This window comes from Falco biarmicus, chromosome 10 (genome assembly GCF_023638135.1).
Source record: "Falco biarmicus isolate bFalBia1 chromosome 10, bFalBia1.pri, whole genome shotgun sequence".
NCBI lineage: Eukaryota > Metazoa > Chordata > Aves > Falconiformes > Falconidae > Falco > Falco biarmicus.
The window spans coordinates 37,406,113-37,422,572 of NC_079297.1; the positions used below are offsets into that span (position 1 = coordinate 37,406,113).

At 43.7% G+C, this 16,460-nt stretch overlaps 1 protein-coding gene across 4 annotated transcripts in view; it reads right to left on the bottom strand.

Moving 5' to 3' along the window:
* Nucleotides 1-16,460, bottom strand: part of OSBPL5 (oxysterol binding protein like 5) — a 182,317-nt gene that overhangs the window by 60,446 nt on the left and 105,411 nt on the right. For all 4 annotated transcript variants that reach the window (XM_056354277.1, XM_056354279.1, XM_056354280.1 and 1 more), the window contains exon 2: nucleotides 5,431-5,587. In XM_056354277.1, coding sequence (XP_056210252.1) covers nucleotides 5,431-5,587 — 157 coding nt within the window. The remainder of the gene's footprint in view (nucleotides 1-5,430; nucleotides 5,588-16,460) is intronic.

The window sequence follows — 16,460 nt, forward strand, 5'->3', positions numbered from 1 at the left end:
TTTCAATTAACAAGTAGTATTTATGAACACTATGACATTTTCCAATCATTATAGAGAAATATTTCCACTAGCCAAATACGCTGAACCTGCAGTACATTCTACACATTATGTACTAGTATGAGTGTGTGTAGTCCTAGTCCAAGCAATAAAATGTAATGACAGATTCTGTTCTTTTTGCCAACTGTAATCATGTCCTTACAGTACCAGAAGGCATAGAGCTTCTATTAACAAAAAAAGCCAGAAAATGGCATCTGATGAGATTGGATAACAATGACTATCTTGTCACTAAAGAGCTAATTTGCAATGTAGTTTTCTTCTCAAAATTGTTAGCAATCAGAGCTTCAGAATACTGGATGCAGTAAAGAACCACCAAGACAGTGAAATATAATCCATTTGTAGCACACTGCAGGCATGGGAACTGTTAAAAATGCTTTTAGACATTGTGTGGGCCAGTCTTGGAAACATCACCAAATCCAAAACCAGCAAGGGAAAATCCTGATTCTCCTGAAGACAGCAGAAGCTGTCACAGATGTGTCAGAAGCCACAATGTCTCCTGGAGTTTTCAGAGCAGCCATTTAAAAAAACTAAGCATCATGAGAAAAGCCTGCCACAGAAGCTTACTAAAAAATAAAATATCCTCACGGTCATGTTTCTGTACTTCCATCACGGGACACGTGAGAGAACAAGCATGTCCCATTATAACCGGAGCTGCAACCGTGCTACAAGGTTTCACTGGTTAAGAGACAGGACAAAACCCAAGCCCTTTTCACAGGCATTAACAGGCAGCTTGGTGTATCAGCTCTTAAATGTAAGAAAAGGCTTTGTGGGACACCTGCCTCTAGAAGGTGTCCAGCTTTTCACATGATGACCCAGGATGGTGGAGCTTTCAGATGTCGTTCTCACCCATGGCATAGTGCCGCGCTCTGCCACGTGCATGTAGCCATCTGACACAAAGCAAACGCTTCCAAGGCTGGGAGAAGAGGGACAGCACGAGCATTGCGCACGTGGGGAACTGAGGCAGAGGAGGGACCTACGCAGTCACACAGGAAGGCAGTGTACCAACAGGGAACTTGTATCCTAACCTAGTTTCTTAACTTTCACTCCTCCCCTCGAAACACTGCGCCCTAAATAATGCACTCAGAAACCTAACGCCCACCAGCAGGAGAAAATCGCAAGCCGCTGGGTATCTGACAGTCCTCTCGTACTACCATGACAAGTGAGATGGCCATAAGCACAGCTGCGCGTGGATTAGGACCTGTACCTCCACACTTTTTCTTTCTCTGATGGCACTTTCCTCTCTACAGCCCCCGCTCTCCTTGGCAGAAGCAAAGGTTGGAAATAAACTCCCAAAGCCATGGGGCTGCTGCACTGGTTTCCCACAAAGAGCTTTTTCTGCGCATGTATGAGAAATGAAAGTTCGAGTGAAGTTAATGGGAATCAGCTGCTGCTGCCTGCTCCAAGGGAATGGTGCCTATTAATGTAACAGAATTCACATCCATCCTTTATTATGTCTAATTTCTTAAAGAAAGCTTAACTTCAAGCTGGCATCCATACAAAAAGCCTGGATGTAAGAGATTTCCGCCTTTTCTCAGTAAAACACTTAGAAGGGTTTGCCATCTGAACAATGAGATTTTCGCTGTTCCTGAGGCTCTGTACCATCACGCTCACACAGTATTATGAAAAACGGGAACATGCATCTGTTCACTCTTCTACCAGTGTTTGTGAGATGTTTATGGAGCAGCATGTACTAGTTTCTCACTCGTCAAGCCTACTGGCACTTGTAAGGGAAAGGCTGTTTTTTGGAGAAGAGCTAACTTTGCCGTTTGCTGTCTCTCTCAAGCAGACTTGTGGCAGCCATGCAGAAGGACAGTGCCAGCCCTTGTCTGCAAAGCAAACTTCATTGTGCAAGTTTCTCAAAAACCCGCACACATACTTAAGTGCACAGAAAGCCCAAAAGTGGGAGTCCCACCCAGAGAACAACAGACACAGCCACCTCGAGAAAATAAATAGGAAACCACATAAAAACTTAAAAGAAGCTCAATATTAACTGGCTACAGAAGCTGGAGTTTTTATCTCCCTGACCAAGAAAACGTAATGCCCACAACAGAAATAGAGCTGAATCTCTCCTGACTTAAAAGTGCTGGCTGATAGCAGGGCATGCAAAGAAGGGTCCTCCACAAAGTAGCCCAAAAATTTTTGCACCAAACAATGAAAAAGATTTTGGGAAGAGAATCAGTGGTGCTTAAGGAAACAGCCTTCATTCACCACATTGTGAAGAAAAGTGCCAAGACTCCAGTCTTATGGTTACAGAGTAGAATTATCAATACCTTCTTTTATCCCATTACTGTCATGCACAGGAAAAGCAAATACTTAGTTCCTTTGCAGAACAGTAACTATTCCTTTTCTTTTGTTTGCTGCTGGGCATCAATCCTACAAGTGCATTTGCTTTTCCCCTTTATAAAGGATGAGACAGCAAGCATGACCAGTAACAATAGGGAGTAAAATTACTGGGTTATTGAGGAAATCATGATTAACTCCATGCAGCATGAACTGTTATTTTATAGGCTTTCTGACAAAGGAGCTGGATAACTACAAGATGAAAAATAGGCTCTGATGTGTGGCAAAATTATCGCAAATAAAACCTGTCACTGCTGTAAATATCTGCCACATAGCCTAATGTGTACACCAGACTGAAATTTAGTTCCATGAATCTATCACAGTAAAATTCCCTTGTTCATGAAAGCACAACTCTTAGGATGTAGACAAGCTAATTTGAATTTTTATTTAAAGACACTGTGTGATCTCACAGCCTAGTCAAAAAGAGAGATTCTCTAGAAGTTCTTTTAGCTACTCCCCCCAAAAATTGCCTACCCTCCTAAAGAGAAAATGGAAAAAGATTCTCTCTCCTTATTGCTAAGTGAAAGACAGATACAGGCAAGGAACATGAATTCATGTCTCTCTAGTTTGTGAACTTCCCTTTATAGAGAAATGTCTTCCTCAAATTTCTTTTAGTTACCAGAATCACTAGCATTTTTTTATGCAAGCAAGAGGCAAAAAGTCTGACATGTTATTCCAGATACTGCCCTCTGCATTTCCCATATGTTCCCTTCAAAAAAATCCTCTCAATGAACTGAATCTTCATAGCATAGCTTGCCTGAGGTGTGAAGTCTGTCACTCACTTCTCACTGAATTATTTACTTGCACACCTTCATTGTTGGAGGGCTCATCCTAAGTGTTGACGTTGTGAGACCTGCAGCTCCAGCCACCTCACAACCCACCACATTTCTGGCAGGAAATCACTGGGCTTTGCTGCCCACAGCACCCATGCAACACCATCAGCCCAGTGCGCTTGTAAAGAAAACTGCTGGGGTCAGGCAGCAAAACACAGACCAACGGAAAAGCCTCAAAAACTGAAAACTCACATAAAATATAACAGAGAGAAATAGGGGACAGAAATATGGGATGCAACTTATGAGTGTAGACCTGTGGCTTATCTGCGGTGACAGCAACGTCCTTAAGAGCGATGGGAGAAGGTGGGGGGGAAGCACATGTGGCTCAGAGGAAAGGGAGCAGAAGCAGCAACAAAGCACTGAAAAGAAAGCCCATCATGGGAGACGGCCACTGAATGTGAAGAATGACAGTTACTTCTTATGGGAAATGTGAGGAAAACAAAGAGACAAGGCAGTTCTGTGGGGAAGAGAAAAGAAATGAAAGGAGTTAAAAAAAATATGAAGGCCAGACTTCTGCAAGAAATTCCCTGGCTGAAGCAGTAGCTTCTGTTTGTTTAAAAGAGATATTCTCTCCTTTACGAACTCTTTTGCCTATGCTCTTTTTTCTTTGCAATAAAGAGGGCTACTGCCCTCACTGATGGCAGTGCTGGAGGTTACTCAGGAGAACTGTGCAGCAGAACAAAAGGTCCAGCGTAGCTCAAGGCATTTGTTCTGCTCAGCCCAGCAAAGGCTGTTTGGTCTGGCTGCCAGCAGGGATCAAGGAGAAACAAGGAGATGGGGGAAGCTGAGGCAGAAACAAACTCTTCCAGCTACCTCCTCCATGCTGAAACTCTCACCTTTTCCTGGTTTGTGAAAGATCACAGCTCTGTGAGGAAGTCAGTAACTTGTTTAGCACTGAAAATGCTGGTAAGAACTCAAGAATGGGCAAACTAAGCTATGGCTCTCCATCTCCCCAAAGCAAGGGGAAGTGACTATAGCCTGAAGAATCTGCTCTCCAGCTCCCAAGGATGGCAGAAGTGAAACAGCTAGTTACTTACCACTCATTTGTACAGACTGTAATTATGGGCAGCTAGCTGTTCAGAAGTCCCTACAGGTTTGAAGTGTATGAGATTTCAGGTGTCCCATTTGAAGTTGCTTTCAAATTGATTACCAAAAGGTTGCTGAAGCTTCCAGTGACCTCAGTGACAGCCGGGATTAGTCACACTGCTGAAAATAGGTTCCCCATTGCCTTGAAGCAGACACTCACAAATAGAAATACCTGCAAAGTCAGAGGCCCTTGAATCCTTTGCACTTAGAGACAATTAGCTCAGGAAACTCAGACCTGGTTTTGCTCTGCATCTGCAAAGCCCAGAGAGTCTGTCAGGTGTTACATCTATATGAACACCGAAACCTTTTGACAGATGCTATGGTCTTTCTCTAGACAGCAGTGTTTTGAGAACTCCCAAAGGTGCTCTGAGGTTTGATTATTTAGCACTGACAATTGCAGCTGCAAATGACAGCTCTACGTATTCGTGACTGCTCCCTGAAGCACTTGTTTACAGGCTGGAATGGAAGCATTGTTTGCAGACTGCAATCAAGGAAAGACTTGAATGTTTATTGTGAGCAACAAATTCTGAAAGAATGAAATGAGCTCTATTTCCCTCCGCAAGGGTGCTAGGAAATTAAAAACAAAAAAGATGCGAAGAGAACGCATAAAGCCAATCTGCCATTTACCACAACCTGCCAAGATTCCTGGTACTTGTTGTGCTTGTAGATATTTACAGACCATTAACCACTGAAAGTCTGGTTTTGTAATATTTATCCTGGGCTTTAAACCTGAACAGGGAAACCTGCCATTAAACATCTGCAACTGGGGCCAGTAAATCTTAAATGAGTCCAATGCTTAGGGTGAAACACATCAAGTGCCTCGAAGTGGAAGCACCGAAAACATTAGTCATTTTTTTAAGTGTGAGGCCACGCAGCGTTCAAACAGTTAGGAACCCTAACTCTACCAGCCGCCGTGCCCAGGAAATGCTATGGCAATGAAAGCCCACAGACAGCGCCACGAAAGCAGCACTGTCTGCGATCCACCTACACTGCAACAGCTCCTCTCTCTCTCACACTAAGGCGTTTCTCTCTGTTTCCCAGCAGCACACTGAAGTACCTACTTGCAGTCAAGCACCCGACACACTACTTTCTGCACTGACACACCGAAACCAACCTGGGCTGAGCGGATAGATGTCATTGTCGGCCCCAAAGAACAGATTGCGTGTCAGCTTGCGAGGATCAACCTTCTGCGGGGTGGACGAGGCTGGACAGAGGGAGAACCTGCGGCGAAGAAAGTTCTCCTCCTTCATGGCATGAGCTGTGGGGGTTTTCTGAAAAGGATAGAAGTAACAGTTCAAGACACAGGAAATCAAAGTTTCACACCCGGATGACTCCACTGCTTCAAAGCTGCCTAATCCTATGTAGCATGCCAGATCTTTTTATAGAGTGCCAGAAGGCTACGCAGGGAAAAAAAGAAAGTGCTATTAGTTTGAAGCTACAATTACTGATTTGCTGACCCCCAGTATTTGCAAACTGCAGGGAAGCAGGACACTGCTCCTTGGTGATTCCAGGCAGTATAACACCCTCCTGCCTACAAGGATCTATCTAGGATAACAGCTACTTACTGTTTGTATCCAGAGCACAGTGGCTAAAATTCACTTTTAACTATTATTATATTGTTTAGGTTTTGGAGTCTCTTTCATACATGTAACTCCGTTGGTGTCAGCAGAGTCACACCATCTCCACAAAAACCTGCACTTAATCTGAGCTGCATGGAGGAAGACCAGCTGCACAGGCCTGCAGAACAGCAAGCAGAGATAACACCGGTGTCACTCCCTCCCTTATTTCCAATTACACATATAAATAATTTTAGTTTTCATTAAAATAGCATTTAGATCAGCCTTGCAGTTTGATGACTAAGATAAACCTTGCTGCTCTGTGAGGGTAAAGAACAGCAGCTGCCTACCCCAAAGCCTCCCTGCACCCCCGCAGAAGAGCCCGGTGGTACTGTGCTCTTTACCACCACGTGGCTAATGCATTAGACTATCCTGGCTGGAATTAAAGGTTTCTTTTATACCCACCCAACAAGCAGTTCTTTCTTACCCATTACAAACAGATATTATGACTGTCTCCTTTCTGAGTAACAAGCGTTACTCTCTCCCCGTGTGCAGCCAGAGGCAGGGCTCTTACGAGCAGCAAGAAGCATTAACCCAGCCTTTGGGTGGGCATTACAGACCACAGCGTCTGCTGCTCCTCTCACTTTACCTACCACAGTAATTGTGGTAAGAAAACCCCTTTAGGATGGCACACGTCTCCTGAAAAGAGACACCAAGTTTTCCCAACTTTTTTTAAGCTACTAGGAAAACAAAGGGAAAGAAGTCGCCCAGAGTCACAGTGTTCAAGAAGGCAGGACCAGCATGCATGCAAGGTGATCTGTGTGGCACTTGGTTGAAAATGGGCTGATGATGGGCTAGAACACCCTGCCCCGCCCCTCCTGCTCCCAGTACCACCCTGGTGCCTGTGCTGGCCCAAACACCCCAGCGTAACGGGGAACCGACAGTGGCCTCTTGGAGCTCAGCCTTCACAGCTGAGACACTGCACAGGAGGAAGGACGCAATGACCATGTCCCACTGTAGAGAAACTCCTCTCGGGTTTTATCTGAGCTCTGCCCCTCCACCTGCCCTGCTAATCCTTGTAGAAGGCAGTCCCAATGTGTCAGGTTTTGACGTTTTTTTAAATGTATTTACACAGCAGGCTGCATCAACTATATAAACTACCAATGATTTACAAGGCAAGAGGGAATCTGCTCCTTCTTTCCTGCAAGAGATGGCCTCAGTGCCCAAGAGTTTAATTTGATCTAAACGAGTCTGGACTCCAACAATCAGCATGGGTTACCAAAACCACTCTGAGCAGCACGCTTTTCTGAACCCAGCTCACCGTGCTGGGATAGGTGAGCCATCAGATGTGAGGGTCTGTGACACCCAAAAAGGGGCTAATGGCTAGCAGCCAGGGCTAGCCTGAGAATGGGACTCCCCCAGGCCACACACCTGCAAAGTGAAGGTGATACACGTCCCTTGCTGGGCCTGCGTCATCCACGCAGGATGACTTACGGTCTGTGCAGTGCTCTGAGGACAGAATGTTCGCCGAAAGCCCTACGTGTTATCAAGGCCCCCTCAGTGAAGCGGCTGTAAGACTACAGATTCGGCAGCAGCATTTCACCCTAACCTTCACACAGCTCTGGGAGAAAGGCTTTACATTTGAGCACCGAGACACGCCAGGCTGGATGGGGCTGCCACAGCCAAACCCGTCACACAGCACCTCACGCAAGGCTGTTCCAGGTTGATGGCATGTGATGACAGCTGGGTGAACGGGTGGCTGCAGCGCTTTCCACTCGCTGCTGCCCTGCCCCCCCGTCAATTCGACTGCCCAGCAAAATCGCCCTACAAACATACATCCAGGCTCAAAAAGTCCCCAGGTTCCCACCGCAGCCAATGACATCTCTGAAGCAGCAGGTAACTTATGTACCTAACATCTAGCAATGTAAATAACCCCTTTTTTGCATAGATACTCTTGACCGCCTACAGCTGGGTGCAGAGAATTTTTTTTTAAAAAAAGCTAACTTTAAAAAAAAGAGAAGAGAGAAAGGAGGAAAATGCAAGTAGTTACATGTCTGAAAGCAAAATATTTTAAAATAATCCAGGTCTAAATAGCTCTGTTTGGAATGCTAACACTGAGCTATTTTCTGCCCTTGTTCCCAGAAAGGCCATCTCAATTTTCCGCCTCTGGAACTGCTCGTCAGTGGCTTGGAGCAAAAGCAAATCTGTGGGATACTCTCCCCAAAAAGCAGTGACCCAGCAAGGCCGAGCCAATTGTGCAGGAAGGCGTTCAGAAATCCCAGGTCCATCCAGTGGAAAGCAGGCTGGGGAACAAGTTACAAACATAAAATATCTGTCCATCCAGCTCTTACGCCCTGCTCTCATGGTGGAGACTCTTCTTGACAGGGCAACAGAAAGGGTGCATTTAGCATCATTTCATCTCAGCAATTACACAAGCCACATCAGTGGAGAACTTCCAGCCAGCTTACACTGCTGTTGGTGGCAAACCCCCTCCAGACACTGGAGCAAGAGCAGGCTGTATACCAGATCAGACGTACCGGGACAGAATTTCTTTCAACTGCTGCTATATTTACTATGCAGAGAGCGCCGTGCTCTGATTTCCCTCACCTATTATTGCACACTATTCAACCACGAGATAACTGACAGAGTTATTGTGCTGATGCTCTGTTGTTCTCACGCTTATTTAAGCCATGGCCTTGACAGCAAGAAACCTGGATGCCTTGTTCAATGGGGAACAGCCACTGCGCCATAACAAAGGAAAAAGCCTTTTCTTGAGTCCATAATTTGCTCTCGCTATTCTCTTATAAATCTTAATATAAACTTGTGGCAGCAGCTCACCTCTTTCTGACCACAAAGATCAATTTGAGTAATGTCCTCTTAACTGGATCCTTTTTGTCAGAAGGCCTCCAGTGACCCAAGCTCCCAGAGAAGCAGCAGCAGCGATGTGTCTGTCGGCCACACACACGCAACACACCACGTCACCAACATCCCAGCCTGTTTTTCAAAGGTCACCTAATCTTGCATTGCTCCAGCTCACAGGCATAGATCCTTCCTACATTTGACCCTCATCCAGACAGGCTCTTATGCCGTGCGCATTGTCATAGGCTTCACTCCAACTAGAACCTGCTCTGACAGCAGCAGAGCCTCTCATTGAGTGCACTACATGGTATGCACCACTTCAACATACTTCTCCTTTACTTTGGGTAAAAGAGAAGAAATGCTGGCCTGCAGTTCATTCTACAAGATTGTACCATCTTTTAGGTTACCTTGCAATTTTTTCAGAGAAAGACTGAGATGGACAGACTCAGCCTACAAGATTTCACCTTATTCAGTGCAAAGTGCAGCACAAAATCAGAGAAAAGAACTTTTTTTGTATTTTGGGGTTTTTCTATACATCACCTTTTTTCTTGGTGGGAGAAAATGTAGTTCACAGTATTAAGATTCTATAATACACGCGAAATATTTGGCTTGGTTTCCAAAGGATATCTCTGTATGTGTCTGCATCCGTATGTATGCTGTTCTATCCTCCCTCCCACCCAATGCCTTTTGTACCATTGGCAAAAGTCAAGGCAACCCAACAGGTGTTAGAAAACCTGAAAATACTAGCTTCTTAAAAGTTACGTGAGAATCAATGCCTAAAGAATGGAGGGAAACTGCATTGTTGCCCTCTGAAAGAAGGGTAGCACTACGAACCCAGCTATTAACAAATACCATCCAATATAAGCCACAAATCCATAAGAAAATGAGGCTTCATTAGCTCATTTATTCAGAGAGCTCCTTGTTCTGTCTGTCCATAAGGGTCTGCCTGCCCAAACTGGCTTCAAATTACACAAAGTTCGTGAGAGTTGTAGGGGATGCTGAACAGTAGACAGCAGGGGCAATTTTCTGAAGGGATGTAACAGGAAGGTGGAAAGTGCGCACAGCGTTTTTCACAACAGGGATTTTTAGACACCTAAATAATCCAGCCTCTGCCCAGAATCACCTGTGTGAGATAGGAGGGTGTGAAGGTTTTGAAGAATATAGCCTTGTACTATATCTACTTTTATACCATTAATGCATAATTATCTAGAAAACACATAAAAACTCACTAGCGATGAAGTACTTGTTAAGAAATATGCAACCATCCAAGAAACACTTCTAGACATAAGTGCCTTTGAGCCTCAAACCTTCCATGGACGATTTGAAGGCAACTTTGCTGTGAAACTCAAATCTACTTCTAAATCAGTATTTTGGAGGCTACTTCAGGACATGGCAGGTGCTTCACAGAAACCAGTTCCGTGGGGGCTTGGGGAATAGAAAGAAGGTAAAAATCAAAACCGGGCCAGAATTGCAGAAGGCCAAAATTGCCATTATTTTACCAAACCACTTATGTAATACAAAGCAATAAATTTCAACCACTGCTCCTGTGTTCCCTCCAAATCTGGTAGACGAGATGGGGAAATCGCCCTAGAAAGACATCATGTGTTGATGTGGAGATGCCAACATGCAGAATCCATAAGCTCCCTTAGGAAGCTAATCTCATTGCAAAAAATCTTCACTCTAGCATTAATTTACTGCATTAATTTCTCTGGATGTTAGCAATCTTGGTAGATTAAAGTGCCCTTAAGTTTGCAGTACAGGTCATTTCTGGCCTTCTATTCTGTGCTTTTGATCATAAAAATGAAGGAGAGGTAATACAGAGAGTACAGAGCCACTAAACAGTATTTTTCAGGATTGCCCCTTTTGTATTCACAGCTCTCTAAGCACTAGTGGGCTATTAAACACGGGCTGCTAGCCAGAGCTTAAATAGGAATAAATAATTCAGCAGCAAGAAATAAACTTCTTGCTTAACCCTGTCTTTGAGACTACTTTATCTTTTAAAAATGAAAAATACAGGAGAGTATGCATCAAACCCCCATGCAACACAGGACAGTAAAAGCGGTGGGTGAACTTAACAGGGTGCAATTGCCTAATGGGACTTTCACTTCCAGGCAGCTTCAGGAACAGCCAAGGAAAGAGCAATAGGACAAGAATAAAAATTATTTCATCAGCAAACCTCGTGGCTGCCATTAAACCAAATGGGAAATGCCAGCACCTTCTTCTTCTGGCACTGGACCCATTTTGGGTGAAGGCAGCAACTAATACACTTACAGATGATCAGCGTTGGTGCAGCGATGCCTTTCACATGGCTGCTCTGCATTTTGTGCCTTCTGTGCTTGCTGGGAAGATAGGGCAGCTTTCGGCTTCAGGCTCGAGCCTCTTGGGGATGGAATCTTCCTGGTTCCATCTTTAAATCTGCTAAGTTCCTGATATATAATTACCACACAACTAAACACTGTGCAGACATTACGCTGCCCCTACCCTTTGCAAACTAGTGGGTAGGTTGGTTTGCTTACTCTCACTTCCAGCATTTCAAAATAGATTGGAAATATGCACATTTCTATAAGGAGTTAATTAGGGGTTCCATATCGTCAGAAGGCTGTGCAGGGGAAGGGCGGTGGTGATGTGTGTGCTCTTAATTTATTCAAAGCTTGTCTCAAACAACCTTCTCTTTTTCTGGTCACTAACCATTTCCCAGAAATCAAATTAAACCATATTTTGTATTCACAGCAGTCATTCACTCCAGAATCTGCATCAATAAGGAAAACTAAATCTGAAGATACTGACGCTTCCTGATTCAATTAATCATGAGGAGGTAAAAATTTCATGAATGAAAAGAGAAGGCAAATTGTTAGCAGATACATTTCTAGCTATTACTGCCGCCCTAAGTATTCAACAAGGAAAAACAGCAGCACAGATCCTCAGCAAAGGTAAATTAATAGTCCAGTGGTGCACTGGTGATTTACAACAGCTGAAGAACTACAATCAATTCAGAAATTCTTGTGAAATCTGTTTCTGGAAGCTATTCCTAAAACACCTATTTATAAGACAGGTAATTGGACAACCAACCCCCTACTAACAGGTGAATAAAACCTGATACAGTGAAAAGTGCCTGCGCAGGCAATTTTTTTTCTCTACTCCATCCATGGTTTTGGTTAAGGATATGGCAAAACATACACAGTACAGCTGACACTGAATGTTTTGGGCTCTCATGCTGTCAGCTGGAACCTCAAGCAATGAAGCTTCACAATAACTGTCAGCTATTTCCCAGAACTACTTGGGTCAGCTGTTTCTCTGTGCTGCTGGCAAGGGGACCTTTCCTCACCAGGGGTGGTCCTCAGTATGTTCCCCCTAGACCATGTCCTGCTCTGCTGGAGCCCAAACCAGCTCCAGCAGCACGATGAAGCACCACTCTTTCAATCCTTCATGCACTCCAGCTGAAAACACCAAAATACTAGTACTGCGGGAGTGCTCCAAGTTTAAGGAATGCTATGTCCTCTGCTGCATGCCATGTTACTCAGTCCAGGCTCGAAAATCAAATAATACGGGTTTGCCGATGACACCCAACTGCAACAATGGAACGTTATAGAAAGCTAAAGCTACAGACAGCTTTATTAAGATTATATGCAACAGGATGGATTTCTCTCAGCTGCTTTAGCAAGCTCAGGAGTGTGGCCAGTTCATCCTTACAACCTAATTCAAAGCTCACATGCCCTGCAGAGTCCTTAAAGCTGCCTCTCGTGTGCTGGTTTTGTGGAAGTTGCCTACCACAGCCACCCCCAGCAATCTGCTCTTGCTTTCTCTGAGAACAACCATCTCTTTCTATTGCCTTCTGCTTCTCTGCCTGCCTTTTCCTGCACTGGCCAGTAGTAATCAGGAAACAAAAGTATTTCCTCCCTTAATTCTCTGTAAGATGCCTTGATTAACGTTTCCTTTGTATACACGAGAACATTGGCAGCTTTAGGCACACCATCAGCACTTACATGCATAATCTTCTCAGAACAAATCTCTCTCTACGGTAAGCGTTATGTACAAAGACCACAAACAGAACAACTACAGGCAAAACCAGGCACTGCATGCCTACACTAGGAAAAAAACATCCCAGACCATTTGTTTTGAGGATCCCGAATTAACTCAGGACTAATAAACTTGAAGGTAGGGTCACAAAGGGCAAAACATTTTTATTTGACATGTAGGAAAACCTCATCTTTAGAATAATCTCTGGTTTGGATGAACATCATCTGTGAGCAAACAGCAGCCCATCACTAAAGCCATGTTGTGTTTGGGAAAAGGATCACTGCAAGCTTATGGCTTAGAAATAGCCATTGTAATAAACATTAAATACACAATCCTCGTGTGTTTTTTTGTCTTAAAACACTTGCAATTTACTCTGTAAACATCATGCTAGCGATTTCTTCTGACTAAGAATATTGAGCGGGTCATCAAATGAATGCTTAATGATTTTTACATCCACCTCCTCTGCCCTTTAAGCTGTAAATTGATTGTTATGCAGAAGGCTATTAATTTAACACAGCATATTAAATTTCCTACTACCACTGAGGGGCTTCTCCTGATTTGGCAATTTCACTGGTCTTTCCCCTTGCTAATGGCATAGATCATACCTCACTTGCTGTAATTACAACTAGTACATCAATTATTTCCCCAGTAACAGCAGGTGCATGCAGAATTGATGCTTTTACCCATACTACCAGAAGGATGAGAAAGTCCTCAGCGCTCAGTGAAAGACAGGAACAAGCACCTTACCTGCACACCTTTGTCTTAGTCCCTTCGCTTTACTTTCAGTAAATCGTATTTTGCATAAACTCCTTTAGGCCCTGATTTCTGAAGGCATCTCTACTGAGTAAAGCTCATCAAAGGTATTTTCTTGAAGCACCAATCTATGCAGAAGGGTAAGGTGCTTTCATTGAATCCTCTTCAGCCCTTTAATCCCATGTTCTAATATATTCAACTGAAGATGACCAAAAGGTAAACCACGCCTGTTAAATATACATGAAGCAACTGAACGTTTATCCGCCTTACAGAATTTTTATTTAAAGTTTACCATTATTTGTTACTGATAGCTCTAGTTAGCATTCTTTTAGGTAGGAAAACAAAGCCAAAATGCAGATTAGCAGACTCCCCACCAAAACATAATGTACAAGCACATGTGGAATGTATAGGAAGAAATGTGCCATCACAGATCACCACTGATTTCCTGATGCAGTTTTCGTTAACACATTAGCCAAGAAATTCCAGTAAGGATCCACTTTGAAACAAACTCAGGAACCAGATCTCTGCCTCTAAATTTCTGTTTATCTAGAAATATTTATACTTCTTTAAAAGTTTTATATAGATGACACAAGGATTCATCTGGCTATCATAGCTGCTTCTTGGCAGCGAACTCAAAAGGCTGTTGGAGATATACGTACATCAAAATTAAGGTACAAGCGCAACTTGGGCACACATACATAAATTACCCTTGGGCTACCTAGCTGGAGTGGGGCTAACTGTGTGGGCTACAGTCGTAAGGCATGCAAGGCAGGCTAGAAATTATACCTGAGAAATCAGACAAGCACCACATGGGCAGATCATTCTGAAATCCATGCTGATGTCTGCTACTGAGCAAGCTTGTTCAAGTAAGCAGATACAAGTCATCATCACACCTCACCGGCAATACAGACGCCCCTTGAATCCTTGCTGCTTGTGCTGCAAGTGTGGGCACAGCGTCTGGCCAGCCTGCAGCGGTTTGGCAGCACGTGCCCAAGCCAAAAGGCAATGCTCCCTTTGACCTCCATGGGTGTGAGGCTCGGGCACAGACACGGTATTATGAAATTCAATATAAAGAATATTAGGCCCAAAGGTAAAAACACTGGCTAGATGACTCAAAAAATCCCCACCTGAAAAGCAGATTTGAAGCGCTCTGCATCCTTTTTATTGTAGTTATTAGTACTGATAGCTCATACACCACTGATGTTTTTTGTTTGAGGCACACTGAACACAGTATCTCCAAGCCTGAGCATTTCAGGGACCAAGTCTCTGAGTCCCATGAACAGTATTAATGAGTTGCATAACGGTAAACCACATCCACCTTTGACACATTAAGCCTTCCAGTAATTATCCATAACTCAGTACACACACTACTTGGAGAACGGTTATCCCACAGCCCCCTGTGCCCTGAAGTTTTTACGTATGCTAATTGTTAGTAATAACCTCCGATGTCCTCCCATACAATCCTTTAAACTGTAGCTGACTACATAAGCAAACAACTTTTTAATAACCCATTTTTTCTAGTGGTACCTTAGGGATTAGAGATGGAATCACTGTGATAGGCCTTGGGAAGAGGGAGCCTGTCCCTGCATGGCACCTGCCATCCCCACTGCCGGCAGGAGGGCTCCAAGGAGCATGGCCCTTTGCAGGGAGCGACAGGATTTGGGATAAGTCCAGGGCAGTGAGGGAAATATGGTATCAGGTACATGGAAATGTAAGTAAGAAATTCACTTAGTTGTTTTAGCTAAAGCCACCGGAGATTTAAAGCCAATGCAAGAACACATTGCTTTGGACAGCTGTGTAGTTACATCATTTGCAAGCAATCCACATCTTCAAGGTCAATTCTTGCCTCGACATTTTTCTTTAAGAAGAACATATTAAAAAGCATCATTACAGCCTCATACCACTATCTAAATCACATAATGAGATCATATTCCCTTTTAATGGAAGGATCTTACTTCAAGCTTTAATGACATTTAAAAAAACCCAGACGACTGCAAGTCTCAATGATGGCCTTCTATGATATCCACCTCTGCCTTTGTATAATTAAATCTAGAAAAGACTGTGCCTTGGGGATACACTCCCACCACACAACTACTAGGAAATACCAAGCTAATTTTAAGACCTGCTTTCATGCTTGATAGCGTCCCCCTGACATTATTCCCTTGTTCGTGAAATATTGCCCCCTTGTAACAAAGTAAAACAAAATCAGACCTCTATCTCAAGTCTTGCTGAGCTATTTTCAGACTCAATCTCAACAGAGAACTTCAGCAGTAAGGCAAAGGCAATGGCAAGAAAGGGTGTTTACAAACCATCTTAGAAGTGCAGTTCAATTCCACAAAGATTTTCCACAATCAGTTCCAGATTATTTATGTCATGAGCATCCACCATCCCAAACACATGCTCACAAAGAACCAAAGGGACAATATCCTAAATGCAGAGACTTTTAGATTAGAAGTATATTTCTACCTTGACATCCTGGAAAAGCACAAACTATACTTGCACCCAAAGGCTCTGACCCCAAGACCACTAAATTATAGCTGACCTGGCTCATCTGCTTCTGAAGAACAGCTAAGCAATGGAGAAATGGCCACATCCCACAGTGCTCAAATCATGCTGAATTTTCTGCTCCTCTACTTTCTTGTTTCTTCTGTCGATTCAGACAGTCTGTGTAAACCTCAGGAGCCTTCGCAAGGAAGGCTGAATAAACAAGACCAACAAAATTTAAGGAAGTACATCTATTTTTTAAAAGATACTTCTCGTGTTCAGCTTTTCAGACTCTTGGGTGCTGTAGCACACCAAGATCAGTTGTACAGTTATTTACATTTAGCACCCACCTATACCTCCCCTGCTACAGCCACTCCCCCTGAAATTCTGCAGGAAATTAAAACACCATGTATTTTCACACAAACTTCACTGTTTCTCAGAGACAAGAGCATCAAGCTCTTCCTTCAACAATAGT